The 18670-nt window shown below is 38.0% G+C and overlaps 1 protein-coding gene across 1 annotated transcript in view; it reads left to right on the top strand.

The window, feature by feature from the left end:
- Positions 1 to 13480, top strand: part of RASGRP1 (RAS guanyl releasing protein 1) — a 37705-nt gene extending 24225 nt beyond the window's left edge. Inside the window, exons 8-18 of the mRNA XM_088529372.1 lie at positions 3155 to 3328; positions 3982 to 4098; positions 5769 to 6044; positions 7517 to 7597; positions 8644 to 8748; positions 9682 to 9791; positions 10357 to 10501; positions 11189 to 11225; positions 11523 to 11675; positions 11956 to 12290; positions 12842 to 13480. Of these exons, the coding sequence (XP_088385498.1) occupies positions 3155 to 3328; positions 3982 to 4098; positions 5769 to 6044; positions 7517 to 7597; positions 8644 to 8748; positions 9682 to 9791; positions 10357 to 10501; positions 11189 to 11225; positions 11523 to 11675; positions 11956 to 12290; positions 12842 to 12976 (1668 nt within the window). The 3' untranslated portion in view covers positions 12977 to 13480. The remainder of the gene's footprint in view (positions 1 to 3154; positions 3329 to 3981; positions 4099 to 5768; positions 6045 to 7516; positions 7598 to 8643; positions 8749 to 9681; positions 9792 to 10356; positions 10502 to 11188; positions 11226 to 11522; positions 11676 to 11955; positions 12291 to 12841) is intronic.
- The last annotated feature ends 5190 nt before the right edge of the window (positions 13481 to 18670 follow it).

The raw sequence follows: 18670 nt of genomic DNA on the forward strand, positions 1-18670 counted from the left end.
GACTAAAATCTAAGAGGATGGCCAAGTCAGTGTGATTGCAACAGTGGGGGCAAGCAGAAGATAAAAATCTAGAATAGGAAGATGAAATCTTACAGGAAGGAGACTCTCGGATTGCAGAAGATTTCAGAGTTGTGTGTAGTTGTACAGCTGTGCTTCATACTGAGCTGGAGGTGCATGGCTCTTCATGTATTGTGTTAAATTCCAAGAGCTGTAGAACCAAAGCCAAGCACAGGCAGCTGCCTGTAGGCAGTAATGATCCTTAAAGCTTATGTAACTCTGCACACTCTCAAAGCTCTCTGTAGGCATGGAGTCATTAGTGACTAATGAGCCTAGCAAGCATGAGGCACAGTCACAGGCTGCTTTGTCAGGGCTCAACAGCTGTGGAACATGGTCCCCGCGTACATTTTGTTTATAAATTGAAATTAAAAGGTTAGTTTACTGAAAGCTTGGATTGCAAAATGGCTTTATTCATTGAATATTTGCAGGCTGTGTTCATGAAATGATAAGCTGCAGAATTCTACTCTTATTAGGCAGCATATGCTGGGAAGAGAGGATGTAAATATTTAATACCCTAACCTTATACAGTGCATAGCAAGATCCTTCAGCAAGACACCGTGTATCTGGCAGCAAAGCCATGCTTCAAATACCTGTTTTTCTTTACTGTGTGTGCTGCTTACAGTCATGTTACAGCTAACCTTGTTAATAAACTCTTGCACCAAAATTACTTGGAAACTTTGAGCAGTATGTTAGAAGTAAGTTTTTTCCCTATTTAGAAAAAGAAATATCCTTTCTCAAGGAGAGAGCTGCTGGGAACAAAATAATAGGCTAATCAAACTGATTCATAGTTACACTGAAGCTGCTATGAAGATAATAATTATATAGTTAGATACTGAAAAAATTATCTATCTGTAAAGAGTAGTTTGTTAGATTTCAAGATCTATCTAAATCTGGCATTGGTTCAAAATTCAAACAATAGTTATAAGTACTATGTAATCTGAGCGACAGCACTACTTATTACTGTTAATATTTCTTCCATTTGAATTTAAGAAGAGATATCTGCTGTGATCTTTGTTTTTTAAAGCATTAATACTTCTTATTAAATGAGTGGGAAAGAAAGTTAAAAACAGAGTAGAGTGAGCAAGAAACAAACAGCAGCTTTACAACTTCCAACCTTTCCGTAAGGATCCATGTAATCCAGCATATTCTTGTGGCCTGAAGAAAGGAATATAGCTGTGGTCAAGAATTATTCAAATTCTTAATCATTCTTGTTAATAGAGAATGGATAAACAATTTATCAACAGAAACGAATGCTTCTCTTGATCTTAATGGGAGAATGGCTTCAAAAAGAATGATAATTATTCTTCACTGATGGCTATAAATATAGGTGTCCACCGAACAATTTGAGATCAATTTTAGGTTAAATAAGTCAATCTCACAAACTGCACTAAAAATATTAAAAGGTTCTGTAAACATCATTCTTAATTGGTTTCTACCCGTTTTAGATTTATCTAACTAGACAAGTTTCTTTTTCTTTTGCGTGTGTGTGTTTTAGTCAAGTCAGTGTACCCTACATACACAGACTAAAGATTTAACTTTCTTAAGTTATTACTAGTTATTAGATGACACTGCAAATTCAGTTTTAGCTTTCCCTGTAGGAGCCTAGAGGTAGTGAATATGTGCAGCCACTGCAGCTGGGAGGAGAGACCCAAAAGACCCAGATCTGCTCGTCTTATGCTTATAAGAGCCAAGACTTCGGGGACCCAAAGTTTCACTGACTCTTCCAAATTCCTTGTATTTGTATCCCTATACTTATTTACCACAAAGGCCTGAGGTGACTCCTGCAACCAGCGCACTCGCTCTCTCCTTCAGTCTGCTAGTTGTTCTACATAGAGCAGGTGCAGCATTTGTCATCTTCTCTAACGTAACAGCATGAATAAATTGACTGTTTTTTTTGCTCTTTGGCTCAAGGAGCTTACAAGGATGATCAGGGGCCTGGAACATCTGCCCTATGAGGAGAGGCTGAGGGAGCTGGGCCTGTTCAGCCTGGAGAAGAGAAGGCTGAGAGGGGATCTAATCAGTGTATATAAATACCTCAAGGGAGGGAGTGCAGAGGACGGTCATGGTCTCTTTTCAGTGGTGGCCACTGATAGGACTAGAGGAAATGGCCGGAAACTGAAACATCAAAAATTCCATAGGAACTTAAGGAAAAATTTCTTAACAGTGAGGGTGACAGAGCACTGGAACAGGCTGCCCAGAGAGGTTGTGGAGTCTCCTTCTCTGGAGATCTTCAAAACCCGCTTGGATGCAGTCCTGTGCCACGTGCTTTAGGTGTCCCTGCATATGCAGGGGGGTTGGACTAGATGATCTCTAGAGGTCCCTTCCAACCCTAAGCATTCTATGATTCTATGATTCTATGATTTAGCTACTGTGGTAGTTGTTGGATATTATCATTACATATTTTCTTGCTTGGGATGAATTCTGTCCTAATCTGTAATTCTCTAAGCACTGAGTATTTGGTGATTAGTTGTCTAGTCTGGCTTTATATTTGATGAGGAGGATGGGTGTCTCTAGAATGCAATTGCTGCTGTTAATCTTAGCTGCATCAATTCGTTTTCTAGGCAGCGACTGCTGTTCGGTGGCTGTAGGCAGCGTTGAGGTAACCAAGACAGACTGCAGTCAGGGAAACCGGAGCACGTCCTTCCTAAGCAAGATGGGTTTTGTCTTTGCTTTTTGTGGACAGATTTGTTTCTAGAACTTTGCCCTGTGAATACACAGGGCATACCCGCATTTCTAAAGAATTCAGTTAAGCCACTTTAGAAAGCCTTTGGCTATGGGAGGTGTCTTTAAAAGTCGTTTATCCTTTCTAAAGTTAGAACTCTTTTAATAAAGCAAAGCAAATATAGTATTCCTGTAAGTTTTGCTGTCTTCGAAGAATAGCCAAAGAAATTGGGGACAATGTAAGCACAGAAATGCCAAATATTTGTTTGTAATTTACTTGATGCGGCTCTGAGCTGAGCAAAGAAGAGATTTCAGTCTGATATTTAAGGTACGGAATATATCTATTGCACAGTATTTCCTTTGAAAAGCAGACCTGTATCTGCCTGTGTATCATGAGGTGCATAAACCTGAGAGTGAATTTTCATTTTTTTAAAAGTTTGCAGATTATCAGAACTACATTGTGAATAGCTGCGTGAAAGAGAATCCTACAATGGAGAGGTCAATTGCTCTCTGCAATAGCATCTCGCAGTGGGTGCAGCTAATGGTTCTCAGCAAACCAACGCCACAGCTCCGGGCCGAAGTGTTCATCAAATTCATTCACGTTGCACAGGTCAGTTTAATTTTGACATGCTTGGTCTTTATTTTATCTTGCTCTGAAATGGCTGTTTCATTGCCCTTCCCTCAAAATTATTGTTGAGTCAGCTGCGATAGAGGAGTTGGCAGCGGTCTTCTAGTTTCATACATACAGTACAGGTATTTCATGTTCATACCAAGTTTTCACATATTATTATATCCTCAATGGCACCATCACTTTCTCATGATATCCATTTGAAACGCCCATTTTTCCCAAATACTAGACTTGCTTTTGAATCAACTAGTGAGACTTCCACAGCTGCAGTTGCCTGCTGCTCTTTTCTAAAGTACAAAACACCAACATGCACTTGGCCATATTTTCACCAGATATCTCTTAGTGGACAGAAGCAAAATTGTGTTCCTAGCACTTCTCTTTGTTCACTACTTCAACTGAAGTAATAGTGAAGATAATAGTGTTACAGTTACATGTTACAGTAGGCAGTGGGAAGGACATACTGAAGATCCTTTGAAGACTTGATAATTTCACTATCAAAGTTAGTGAAATCAAATATATTGTAGAATACATCTCGTAAGACTTAGATCCAGAATAATAAAGAAAATGTAGAATTTGAATATACCTATTGAACCACTTTTAAGTAATAAATATTGGTTGTTTGTATGTCAACACAGAAACTCCACCAGTTGCAGAATTTCAATACATTAATGGCAGTGATAGGAGGTCTCTGTCACAGTTCCATTTCCAGACTCAAGGAAACGAGCTCTTATGTTCCTCATGATGTGACTAAGGTTGGTATTGTTTTGCAAAGTTTTGCAAACGAGGTAACATTTATTTTCTTTTCCCTTATTCAGTCGTATGCCAAAGCAAGCCCATTTCATTAGGTAAGGTAGGAAGGGAACCTTCCTCATCCGTTGTTTTTGGACTCTTCTCTGTCATTTCATGTCTGCAACCCTGGTTACTCTTACACATACACCTGTTCCTTTCCTCAACATTTGTATAGCTTCTCTAAAGTTTCCTTTGTAATACTCAGATATGGCAAGCTACATTTTTCTTTACACAAAATAGTACATGATAATATTCAAACACTAAAGCAGATAATTTGTTCCTAGAGAATTTGAGAACAAAATTCATATAACCTATGACAACATTGACCACCTTGTAACTATGAAATGCTAGTATAGACATCTGCGTATATGTTTTTCTGAGATTCCAGCTACTAAAAATATGAAGAAAAGCATATTTTAGCAATGAAATGGCTTTGATCACTCATTGCTGAGAAACTAGTATTTATTAGTGAATTTTGTGTGGGTCCAGGAAATAGGAACCTTGTTGGGAGTCTGTTTCATTAAGGTGTCTGAACAACCTGTTTGAATCAAAATATATTTAAATAGCTTTAGCGGACAGTGGACTTGGAATATGAACTGGAATTATGACCTCCCTTTATTTCCCAGTTCTTTTATAATGTTTAACTTGCTCCTGACAATGATTAAGAACACACGTTTTTCTTGCCTAAAAGTGTTCTCAAAGTTGTATTGTAATTCCCTGGCTTGCCACTGCTGCAGTTCCAGCTCTCGGGATTTCTAAAACCCATTTAGCAAGCTTATTTTAAATGCAGCTTAGCTTTCAGATTTTATCCTTGCAAGGAATGGACTACATATATGCCCATCATTTGAATAACGTTTTGCATCAAAAATTTTTAAAAAAGTGTTAATAGAAAGAAGGTAGAATGTTGGGAATTACTTATTGATAACATACTCTAAAATTTAACCAAAAATACTGTTTTGTTCAAGGAAGGGATTAGACAGGTACTTCCATTTGAAAACATTGGTGGACTGACCTCTTTATTAAAAGTCAACTCTAAACTGTATAGTAGTTTTTTAAAAAGAGGATATCTACTTTGCTAGACTGAAGATTCATTTGGCCTTTATAACCTGTCCAGTATACTGTTTCTTCATCCTTTTTCAAGGGGTGGAGAAAAAAAAAAAAAAAAAAACCTAAAAACACAGATGTGCCACTATTCTGGTCATTCTGTCATATACACATGGCACAGCATAAGGTTTTTCTGCGAGGAGGACTTTTAGGTGGCAATTTGAGCTGATGACCAAGAAGCCAGAGACGCACAGTCCGTGTTTTTAAGTTGAAGATGAAAATAAGACATGACTGATAACTTCTGAATTCTCTCTCAGGCATTATCAGCCAACACATTCCCTTATTTGTGAGAGTACTATTTCTTTTCATTGACTATAGGGAATCTAGGAAAAGAGGCATTTCAGGTTTGGCACCTAAGCTAGATATAGTTATATTAAATGATATGAGTACCAAGATTTCACCTGAAGCCTCGCAATTTAAATTATTATTTTTTAAATCTTTGGGAGTAAACCTAACAATAAAACAAGAAATTCTTGTACCATAAGACCAGAAATGTGTGACTAATTTTGCTGCTTCGTTTTATTTTCAGGTGTTCAATGAAATGACAGAACTGCTTTCGTCTTACAGAAACTATGACAGTTATCGACGTGCCTATAATGAGTGTACTAGTTTTAAGATTCCAATCCTTGGTGTCCACCTGAAAGACCTGATATCACTTTACGAGGCCATGCCAGACTACTTAGAGGACAAAAAAGTTAACATATACAAGCTTTACTCTCTATACAACCACATAAATGAGCTGATACAGCTTCAGGAAATACCTCTTCCCCTGGAGGCTAATATGGACCTTGTTCATTTGCTTACAGTAAGTCTGTTAGGCAAAGTACCCCAATTCTTTAAATGATTTTTGTGTACCTCTCAAGTAGTCAATGCCATTAATTCTCAATGCATAATGCTTGGACGCAGTCCTGTGCCACGTGCTCTAGGTGACCCTGTGTGTGCAGGGGGGTTGGACTAGATGATCTCTAGAGGTCCCTTCCAACCTTCAGCATTCTATGATTCTATGAATGTCTTAATGTTTTCTCTTCTAAGGAAATGGACAACTTTCTTCTAAAGTTACAATGATTTACTTGGCAACAAAGGTAGAGGTGGCTTTTCAGCAGTATGCTTCCAATTATTTCTATAAAAAGCAAAGTAAACATTGTTCTTGCTTCACTACAGTAGCAAGCATTCTTTCTGCATTTTTGCTAAGAAAGAAATATCTACTGCTTAAGCCTAAATAGGGAGAAAGCTAGAATGCTTGCCTAGAGGAAGTACACATTGAGGACAGGAGACTGCATACAAAGCTGTCTCATGTTGAATGTAAAAACCCTCGCAGGGGAGTTTAGTCTCTTAGGACATGTTGGGTTAAATGTACTCCATTTCTAGCTATCTGATGTAATACAACACATACACTGTATTAAACTAATTTTTTATGTTTCCAGTAATAGCTGCCTAGTGCTAACAGAAAATTAATACTCCCTAGCATGTAAGTCGCAACAGCTATGCCTAGTAAGTTAAAATACTACTATGTTCCTGTCTTGTTTCTCACTGTTTTGTTTGGCTTTAGTAAGTACCTCTGACTAGAAGAGACAGATAGGGCAGTTTCACTTTCTGATTACAGGCTTCATTTCAGGAAAGAATAAGTAACATGAATCACATGAGTATTTTTTTTTGCTTCTGAGAGCACTATATTAAGTGCAAAGACACACGTATAAGCAACATGTAATGAGCAAATTCTCTATTTTTTTTTTCAAATTCCTTTATCCGGGTGTAATGATTCTCTCTTATTATAACTGATTTTGGCTGCTTAAGGTTCTCACTACAGATAAGACAACCTTTTATTTTTATCAAACATTGCATATGGCCACAGCTGGATTGGTTAAATCTGAGAAGGTTAAAAAGAAGTTTTCTGAGAGTTAGAGTTGATGGGCATTTTCGCTAGAATTGTGTTTCTGGGCATAGTTGCACACTGGAGCACTTCAATATCATGGGAACAGCTTTTGTCCCAGGCTACTCATTAACAGACTGCTAGTTAAATGCCTGCAGTTACTTGCTGTGTTAATGATTGTGGCTGTATAATGTTACAAGTTTCCAGATAATGGCCACTAGAGACTAGAATTTAGAAATACACCCATTTTGAGTCATGATCAATACCTGTGTAGCTCAAGTGCCCTTTTTCTGTGTTACAGACTAAATTAATAACTAATCCACCAAAAAAATAATGTATTCTAGGAACAAATAAGTGAAGTATCAGTGACTGTTTTGGGATTAAGCTAATGTTGTGTTTGTTTTCAGTTGTCCCTTGATCTTTATTATACAGAAGATGAAATCTACGAGCTCTCATATGCGCGAGAACCTAGAAGTCACCGAGCTGCGGTAAGGGCCTTTCCAGATTCTTAGCAGAAAGACTTTTTTTAATAAGTAACTTAAATGGAATCCTTTGCATTCATTTTATTTAATATATACTAAACTGGAAGCATTTGAGTTTAACAGACTGAGCAAAATCTATCAAAGAGTACATCGATTGATGATGAAGCCTAAGCTAGAGTGCACGTGAGATTTGACATCGTCAGCTGTTATAATAGAAGCATAAATCCATTTTTAGTTAAACAAACCAGGCATCAAGCTCATGCTTTATAATCAATATTGATGCTTTTAAATTAAGAATTCTTACATGATTCAAATATTCAAACCCATGAGTGTTATATTGCTTCCCTTCCTTTTTAATAAATATGGAAAAGACAGTGGTTTATTTTGCAAAAAGCTTATAGTTAATCAAAAATATGGAATGAAGCACAACGACACTGGAAAAGTAATTATGCTGTTCTTCGTACAGTGACTGAAATAGTTCAGAAAGAAATTAGAAACCAGCGAAATGATCATGATTTATGGTCAGTTATTTCTTGGAGTGAAATATTTCACTCATCAATGGCAATTGAAACAGTCTAGTAAGAGACTAAGTAGATTAAATAGTTATATTCTAAGATATATCTGGGAATATAAAATTAGATAGCATTAGATAATCATTAGCATATAAAATTAGATAGAAAAAGCATGGAAATTATCCAGTTAGTCTATGATATAAGTAATAAGACAGTGCCAGAGGCAATCTAGGGTGAACACATGATGGTGGAAGAGACTTAATTTTTTTAAAAAAGGAAGGAGGAGAAAAAAAAAAAAACGACAAAAAAAAGGAGCTTACAGAGTTGTCAGTGAACAGTATTGATTTAAGAAAAGATCTCTCTTTCGGACACTTCAAGGAAGAGCTTCCTCTGAAGTACCAATATGGCAGTTACCGAAGGTATGATGTGGGACGAGAGAGGCCATCCTGTGTTAAAGCGTCTAGTGTAGCAAATGAAAGAAGCACAGCACTGAGATTACTTACATGTGGTACTAATGAAGTTCCATATTATTTATTTTAGCCTTTGACACCTTCCAAGCCACCAGTAGTTGCAGACTGGGCCTCAGGGGTTTCCCCAAAACCTGATCCAAAAACCATCAGCAAGCATGTTCAGAGAATGGTGGATGTAAGTATGGCAGCTGGAGTAGCTATGGAACACAGGGAGCAGGGAAGGAGTAGGAGACATTCTCAGAGCTGTGCCGAGTTCTGTGCTTGTGTCCTCACATGTGCCTGGCTTCAAATGGCAACAGGAGCCAGTGGGAATGCTGGTTTGTGTGTGTGCAGAGGCGTCCTTCCAAGGATCCCAGAGGCCAGCACTGTGTTCGGGCAGTGCCTGGAAGGCCTGGCAGGCCTCTCTCTGCGTTTCTCACTGGCTGCCATTGCCTTTTCTGGCCCCTGAGGGTTGCTGGATTTACTGGGAACTGTTCGGTACGTTCAGGGGATTTCATGTTAAAACAGAAAGAGGAAAGGGGAGGTAGAGACTGTATTTACATCCCTGCTCACATCTGTTTTCCTTCTAAGCTTCTAACATTATTTGATATTCTTTGATGGTGTTTTAGAGTGTGTTTCTAAATGAGGCCTATACATGCTCCTTGCCTTGGGGCCTATGACGATCAGTAATGTCATTCCACAGGTAGAAGTGTCAGCACAACCGCTTTCTCATTTTAACTATATCTAATGTAACATTGACCTGATTAATGAAGCTACTGCTAAGCTGCACCTGTTTGGGTCTAGAGACCATCGGTGAGAGCATTAATGGAGACCGTTAGTGTAAGTGTGTGTGAGGCCGGCCATGATGAACGGGGCAGTATCTAGGTGAGAGCTGCCACAGTGCAGAGACCCATTTAGACTGGCCGGTGTCACCTCGCCTGCAGCTTGCTACAAGCCAAGGAATTATCACAGACTTCTCCAGACTCAAGCAAAGAAAGCGGTTAGTTAGAAAGATTACTGCACTGTTAAATAAATACTGGGGGAAAGTGGGAGAGGAAACCTCTGCATATTATGGAGAACTAAAGTTACTGAGTATGAAGTCATTGTAAACTATTTTATCTTACTCAAGTCTGTCTTCAAAAACTATGACCATGATCAGGATGGATACATTTCTCAGGAAGAATTTGAGAAGATAGCAGCCAGCTTTCCATTCTCATTTTGTGTAATGGCTAAGGATTGGTGAGTATGTTAAAACCTTTTTAACCCAATTCAGCATGTGAACTTTGCAAGCATCCGTATTTGGTGGTGTGGGCTTTTCATTATTTATTTCTATAATCAGTGTGGTAAAACCATCCTCTGTTCTCCCAGGAATAGAAGCATTCACAACCTGCTTCCACTTCCAAGCATGTTGTGAATGACATCTTCATGGGTTTACAGCACTGTTTATTGGGTGGACATATGAGGAAAACCATATGCAAAAACAAAAGAGTGATTAGAGTTTCCATGTCTTCAGAAGGTTAAGTATTCAAAGTCAGGCAAAACTACAGTTTGAGTCAGCACTAGAAAGTAGTTTTGAGGTTGCATCTCATATTAAGATACTTTATTTATCCTTCTAAGCTGCATTTTAATTTGTAGGTAAACTTCTGTAGGCTGGGGGAGCAGCTGACAAGATTATTGCCATTGCTGTAGTTTTTGGTCAATCAAAGAACGGCCATTTAAAATTGTGAAAGAAAGGTGTGTTTAATTCTCCTTGCATTTTGAAGAATGAAAGAATGACTACACATTTTTTCTGGTTTATTTGCAGGGAAGGTCTGATTAGCAGGGATGAAATAACAGCATACTTTATGAGGGCTAGCTCCATCTACTCCAAATTAGGACTTGGCTTTGCTCACAACTTCCAAGAGACCACTTACTTAAGACCTACTTTCTGTGACAACTGTGCTGGATTTGTAAGCTCACTTTTTATTAAATTATATCAACAGCTTTTAGCATAATGCCTCTTTCTCCTGCCTAAGTAATCACCATTTAACATACAGAAATGAACTTAAGATAGAAGACTAGTGAAACTGTATGGAATGTCAGGTTGTTGCTGACTTTATGCCCTCTTTGCACTTATATACTCTTTGCACTTTTATACTCTTTGCACTTTTCTGTTTTAACATGACTCATCCTCCTATGTGTTTATTGACAGTGTGATTCTTTGGCAAGATTTCCCAGTTCAGAAGTTTCCCATGGGCCTGTCAGAATGCTTGCCATGGTACAGATGTGACAGGTCTCCTGCCTAGTCCAGAGCTAATAAAAATTACTGTCCTACCAACCCCAACTGGACTAGAATCATATGTGAGTGCTAGTCTGCAATTTGCAGTTCCCCAGACACTCCAGCACAACAACCACTTTGGGAGCTGTCATATATTAGAGACTACATCAAGCTATTTGTCATAAGAAATGCACATATACTTATCTCATCCTGAAGAGGTATTTCATAGTCTTTACCTATGTGTTAGGAAGAGAGGTTCTCCTCACATTGTCAGATCACAGAAGTGGATGGAGCTTTGAACAACTTTTTTTAATCTGGAGGTAGTGGAGGTACATGACACTATCTTAATCCATATTTTCTTTCTTTCTTTGCATTTCAGCTGTGGGGAGTCATTAAACAAGGATACAGATGCAAAGGTAAAATAATTTATCCTCTGTTAATTTAAATCTATAATTGATGATAAATGGCCAAAAAAAAAAAAGAAAATCCCTAAAATGCATTGCTTTATCTATGTGCCTGTTTAATCAGCCCTCTCTGGGAGTAGAAAGCTATGATGATACGAGTAAGGTGACCCCCACAGGGCTCCGAGACTCATGCAAAGACAAAGGAACTCAGACCGGAGAGCTGCAACTTTTTGCAAATCTTCATTGAATGTGAGAGTTGATCTTAGATGTTACAACAAAGCCACTAAGTGATGGAAATTTTGTTTGCAGACTGTGGGATGAACTGTCACAAGCAATGCAAAGACCTGGTTGTCATTGAGTGCAAGAGAAGATCCAAATCTTCAATTGCAGAGAGCAGCCCCACATCAGCCCCACATCTTGCTGCAAGCCTCTGCCCAATAGGGCTCAAAGAGCAGTTCCACGGTAAGGAAAGATCACCTTAGACAGGGCAAAGCAACAGTTCTAATAGTTTTGCCTGTGCTCCATTTTGTTTTAAAGCCAAGTGAGTGGGGAAAGAGGTTTTGCAGGAGATACCACACTAAAAACCTCCTGTGATACTAATTTTAAAATGAATGGAAAAATCAATTAAGGTTAAATGTTGTTCTATTTATTTTTTAAAATCACATTTAATTATTATACCTCCTATTTCTTTCTCCCTTCCTGGAATAAGATTTTGACTCATTTTGCTATGTATATTCTCCAGGACAAGAAGAAGGACCCTTCACATTTCCTAATGGAGAAGTGATGGAACACACTGAAGGCAGCAAGGACCGCACCATTATGCTCATGGGTTCCTCAGCTCAGAAAATCTCAGTGAGACTGAAACCAGCTGTGGTTCATAAGGGGACTCAGACGACAGATCCCGGACACACAGCCAGAATGCCAGAAAATATTTACCTCCATCCTGCTGCACAGTCTCCTTTCCTAAGCCCAGTCCTAAATCGCAGAAAGGCCTATGTTAAATGGGAAAACAAGGACTCCAGCCGGAAAATGAAGGAGCATCACATCTGTAAACCCTCATACCAGGAACTTGAGCAGGTAGGCAGAAGTGAAATAAACTCTAATCTACGCTGTAGTAGGGTAAAGTGGGGAAAAGAGTGGGGGAAGGAAAACTATTGGTGTTTTCCAGGGTAGCTGATTGCCTGCAGGGAAGAGGAATGAGAGGGCTCGGCTGCTCTTGGGCCTGTCTGCCTGGACAGGCCATCATTTATGTGCAGGGGGAAGTCCATATCCACCTCACGGGGTATTTGTATTACCTGCACATCACACTGGAAAAAACAATCAATCAAAAAAACCCCCACCTTCTGTAGGGAGAAAACAGTTAATACAGAAAGATGTAAAATACATTCCTTGTAGATGAAAAGAAAAAACTAAGGGGTGTAGATGTACACAGCTGTGTTTAGGGTGTCCTTTATTGTTTCTGTGCTCATTAACTACCTAGTTAAGTTTCAGATCATCTTACACACATACACACACACACACACACACACACACACACAAAAACCCCTAACTTATACCAGTCAAGTGAAACACAGAGGTGTTGAATCTAATTTAAAAATCCACTACCATTCTGTGTGTTTTTTATTTAGGAAATAAGTATCCTGAAGGCCGACAATGAAACTTTAAAGATTCAGCTTGAACAGGCACATAAAACAATGGAATCTCTCACAATTCAGAGAAGAAATCATGTTTTGGACAACACACAACACCGAGACTGCTCCTAGCAAATAAGACAGGAAATTTCCTATGGAAGAATGTAAGGCTAAAGGAGGGGTTGTGATAAAGCTGCTTTCTCAAGCAGACAGAAAACAGACTGAAGCTTTTTAAAGACAAATTATTCAGCACATTTTGCTATGAAAAATATGCTCCCAAATGTATAAATACACTCATTTGACTTTTTAAGGTAACTGTATTCAGAGCAAGGAAATTCCTATTTTCTGGAATTGCTTTTAAAAAGGAGTGACTCTGTTTCTGCAGTTCCTAATGAAGATGACATTGATTCCCCAGTGACTTGACTGCAAGCAGCGCATCTTACTGCGCAAGTATTCTGAAAAAGCCAGTTTTTAGAGCCTTGTTAACTCCAATTTGGCCCATTTCCAGGTTTTAAAAACAAACATTTCACAGAACTAAGCATTTAAATAAACCTGTAGAAATACTCATTAAGAGAAACACAATTCCTTCTCCTTTTAGCTGAAACCAATGAAAATCCTGAAGTGTATTATTGCCAGTTTTAAGAGAAATACTAAAATGAGCAGTTAAACTAATATTTGATTATTTTATTTTTTTAAGGATAAACTGACAATTTTTAAAACTTTCAGAGCTTCTAAGTCCTGTTACTCAAAACTTTACCTTTGTGAAAGTAAAATACATCAGACTAGAGAGAGTTTACACTGAATACTGCCTCCCTTTTTGTGTTTCTTGCGGTAGCTTGGCCCACTTACCTCTTCTTACTGGGCTTAAGGGGCCATGTACTTCAGATGCAGGATAAGACCATTTTTTTGTCTTACGTAAAAGTAACATCAGAGTAGCAGCATCTTCTGAGTAGAACCTCAAAGGCCGTATATTATGAAGGAAGTGCAGAGCAATCCCAGTACAGCAGTTACCGGATGCCAGAGCTTCTAACATCCTCCCATTCTGATCAGGTTCTCTCTGTTTCTTTCCTCCCTGATCTTGCATGCACTTTAGGTAAAGAGTCAAAACAAGTGTCCTCTTACATGTGTGAATTCTGTACAGCAAATGGTGCTAGTGAGGTAACTTCAGTTTGTTAAAGCTACAAAATGTACATACTGTTAAGAGATGACACAGCCAACTTTAGAATTTCATTTGTATTCCAAGAAAACCCTTAAAACTTACATCTGTATAAAATTTAATTGCATTCTTCAGAGGGTTTTGTCATCACAAATATTTAAACATCAGAAACGTATGATTTTATGAATAAATTTCTCAAAGTATACTTCGTGTTCCTTAAAACTCTTAACTTCTTTTAGAAGAACAAAGACTACAGTAAAGCAAATTAAGTTGACCTATTACATTACCATGTATACTTGGGTTTAAAATGGCATAAATGTATATTCCTTCCCAAATTTACACAAATTAGTTACAAAATTTATAAATGTTTCTATTTTTTTTAAGTATCCACTTGAAGCTACTTATCATATTTAGTGATCTCAAGTTCTTGATCTGAACTTTGATCATGCTTGCATGTCCATAATTAAGTAAACCCAAATGGAGAGACAGGAGTAGTAGTAGTAGCTTTTCTGTTAAATTACTGTAAATATGTATGGTATGTAAAGAAATGAGATGCACATGACAGAACAACAGCTTTTGCTCCTCATACACTAAACCAAATTTTTAACAGTTAACATGAAATTGCACTTTGTGGTCAATGAAGTAATCAAAATGGCTCTTGGGTCATGTTTGCAAACTTGCTTTGCCCATACTCTGTAAGCATTTTTTTGTTCTCTATGAAGAGAACTATATCAGATAGTATTTCTATTAGGTATTTAGCAGATAAAAGTTATTTTTACAAGAATCAAATTCAACAAGATAACTGTGTGTGTGTGTATATATATTTTGCATGTATGTGAATTGTATTTTCACATATATGGAACATATATCGATCCCAAACAGCACTTGGGGTCGATAGATGCTATTGCTCAATTAACTCTGCTAGCTTTTGATGCAAAGTCTGCATTCTAATAGGCAAACTGTATCTGTGGAAAAGCTAATATGAAAATCAATCCTGGCCAAACTCATCATGAACTAACAAACATGTTGGTAGCTGGCCTACAGGCTGCTGGGTTAGGATCAGAAACCCTTAACCACTGAGAAAGAGGAATAAGCTTGGCCATTTTAGCTTAATACTCAAAATAAAGTTATGACTACAGATTTGTACAGTCCTAAATGCTAACCTAGTATTTCTCCGTGTCCTCTTGCTCTTTCAAGAATCTGAATGATCTGAAAAGGGTCTGTTTGCAGGAGCCTCTCAGAGCAAGCCGGGGGCTGCCTCGTGTGCTGAAAGGTTCCTATTTCAAGGCAGTCTGTAAATCTGGAAATGTCAGAGCTCTCCAAGTTCTTCACTTGCCCAAAGCCCTTAGGTAGCCCCTTCTTACTGCTCTGGGGCCTTCCTTTTTGGCTGCGTGCAAGACCCATGTTAATGGTAGAAACTGACTGCACAGCAATAGCACTGAAACTGACAGTTACTGAAAAAAATCCAGCAGCAGCTCTGTCATGATCCTAAAGGTTTAAACTCGGAAAAAAAAAAAAAAAAAAAAAAAAGGTAGAGTACTGAGTGCTCTGTTAAAGTCGCCTCAGCACACATTGCTGATATTTAGCACCCTTTAAAATTTATGCTGTCATGGCTTGTATAAAGAAAAGCATCCTTTTTTTTTTTTTTTTTTTCTCTCCAGACTCAGCTGTACATACAGGAAGCAAAACCCAGTGTCTCCTCTCCCCCGCCCTGTACTACTGGTTTATTTTCTAAATTTGAATTCTGATCCTTTAGAGACAGAAGTTGTTTGAGTAATACTGGAATTAACATGACATGCATATTGATTAAAAAGCAGTTACCTTTAAAGTAGCTTATGTTTTTTTTGAACTATCAAAAAGTTAACTTTCTGAATTGTTTTTGTTGTAGTAGAATTCTGTTATATTGTTGTAATTGATCTGTATCAATGGCAGCTTGGAGAATTTTTGTTTTAAGGCTGTTTTAAGATGTCTGAAAAACTGTACAGATTGTAAAGATTTTATATATAGTGTAAGTTTTTGGTTTAATATTTATAGAAAAAATATTAAAATTGCACTTCACATGTCTGAGTTTGTATCTCAAAGACAACTGAAAAATGACCTACTTTCATCCTCCATGATTCTGTCAACTCAGATTACGTCTGCAGGCCTAATCTAACACCAGTCTTTAGTCTACCTAGGCCATGGAGAAGCCTTAGATTACTCTTTCAGTACTGCAGTAGGTTGAGGCAGTTGAGACATTTTTAGCACTCACTCACTAGTCCATGTATTATGAAACACAATTCCTCAGTGGCACAATTGCTCCTTTCTGTTAACAACACTGAATCTGGAAGCAGCATGATAGCCAAGAAGCACAGACAGGGCATCTCTGATAATCTGCTATGCACAGTCTATATATTCATATTTTTAAAAAATCATGTATGTTTTCAGAGGGAGAACATGAGCATTCAGTCATTCTACACTATTGGGGGGAGGGAGGGAAGTAAGGGAAGAAAAAGTGGACTAGAGACTGAAACCACAGAGTCTAGGTGTATGGGCAGAGCTGCCCTACAATCTCACACACACAGAACGTGCACGGTGTGCTTTTCATTCAGAATTAGAGAAATTAAAAAAAAGGGAAATCTCAGAAGTACTAGAACATTTCCTTAGTTTACATAAGGAAAAAAATAGACACTTTTTTTTTTACTACATAACTGAATGTTCTTCAAATAAGAACCTCCTCCCAGACAATGAAATCAGGGTACATTTATGACAGGTCCTCTCTGGTGCCACTTTCCTAAGTTGTTATCCAGTGTCTTTGCCTCCTCCGTATTAGTCAAGACATACCTGCCACTATTTGCATTAGTATCACACCAGGTTTTATCACTTTTAAATGACCAGCAGGAATTTTTCCTTATAAACACAGGAGCAGTAAGAGGTAGTAGATTGGAATCGCATTAAACTCTTTGTGAAAATAACGTCAAGCACAGGACTTTATTCTTCCACGCCTACAGTTATCAACAAAAGCCTCTCAAATCCTGAAAAATCTTTTTCCAAACCTTGATTAAACCAGGCAGTATTTTGATAGATGTGAATAAACACTAAAATGCTCACAGGCATCGATGTGAAAAAAATTACATTAAATAGTTTGAAAATACTTTAAGATTGGAAAATACAAAACTTAAGAACTTATCAAAAGATGCAGTAATGCCATGAAAATAAGTTATTACCATACACTGTGACAACAGAAGATTAAGAAGAGGCTACCTCTGAAATGTGGTGATGCTCTCTTTGCTTTTCTGCTTCTGGTGCTACACTTGGAAATTGAAATTATTTAATAAAATCTGAAAAAAAAAAAAAACTAAAAAAAAAAAATCTTTCACGAAACTCCAACCTCTTTAAGTTTACATTTTTTACAGGATACACAGAATGTAATTGAAATATTGGAGCATTTTAAATTTATAATTGGAATATTTAAAATTAATAACTAATTTAGTATTACCACTTTGACTGAAAACTCTTCTAGTCCTTTCCTTGCCCACCAACTTGTTTCAGCTCCAGGGCCAATAGTCTGGCTGAGTTAGTCATGACTCTGAGCTATTCTCCAGCATTAGGCAAAAATAAGCCCAAAAGAAAAAAAAAAAAAAAAACCCAAGTATGATACTCTGTGGGACACAGGGGCCTCTCCAGAATGACAGCAGAGGCTGACAACAGCTTGGGCCTGATGTGTGTGTGTGTAGAAAAAATAATAAACTAGAAGAAAATCAATAAACTGCACAGTTAGCAGTGGGGTGAAATGAAGTCCATGGAAGGCTTCATTATTTTAGGCGTTTGCATCCAAAGCAAAACCTTATGATCAGAAGGGAAATAAGAACAGGAGAAACCTTCTGAATTTCATCTAGAATGAAAGTTCAAATCAAAAGGTTATTGCAACTAAATAATAAAATCTGTCATGGGCTTTTTAAGGAGATCATCACCATTTGATTTTGAACAGAGCTTCAAATGCACGCAGGTTCACATGTCCCTAAAGGTGAAAGAGGAACATTAACGCCTACCAGATACAGACCCTACGTGAAAGTCAGTGATGCTAATGGTGAAACACAGGGATATACCCAGCTCTGGAGCGTGGCGGAGCGCAGGGTGTCCAGGCTGCGGTGCAGGGCCAGTGCAGGGGAGGCACCCGGCCACCACCTCGCTGCTCCCTCCTGCGCGCTCGCCCTTGGCACATAAAGAATATGTTACTACATGGATAGCTGCCTTTCTGCCACAATGATCTTAAAATAAGAAACATAAATAAAAACAGGTAAAATGACGATAAACACTATCAAAACTCACCGTGAATTTGAGTTTATGGTACACACTGTGACCTTCAAATAGTCTCTAGTGGATTTATGAACAAAATGAACTGCAGAGTATGAACTGTTACTTTTATGTGAAGTTCTGGAAAAATACGAAAGCTAATTGAGCTACTCCGATCAAAGCTTCAAGTATTTTAACATTGGGTATCATCATTCTTTCACAGGTCCCACGTGGGAAAATAAATGAAAAGCCTAAAAGCAGCATTTTAGAGTAATTTAAAAATGTTTCTAAGACTTTTTTTTCCCCTCTCAAAAAAGAAGAATAGCTTTTTGGGGGAACTGCAGCAGAATGGTGCAACACGGAATAATTAGAGTGATTTGAACATTAACCAGTAC

Source organism: Tinamus guttatus, unplaced genomic scaffold (assembly GCF_059628265.1).
Source record: "Tinamus guttatus ecotype Peru unplaced genomic scaffold, ASM5962826v1 Tinamus_guttatus_pri_ptg000327l, whole genome shotgun sequence".
Taxonomy (NCBI): domain Eukaryota; kingdom Metazoa; phylum Chordata; class Aves; order Tinamiformes; family Tinamidae; genus Tinamus; species Tinamus guttatus.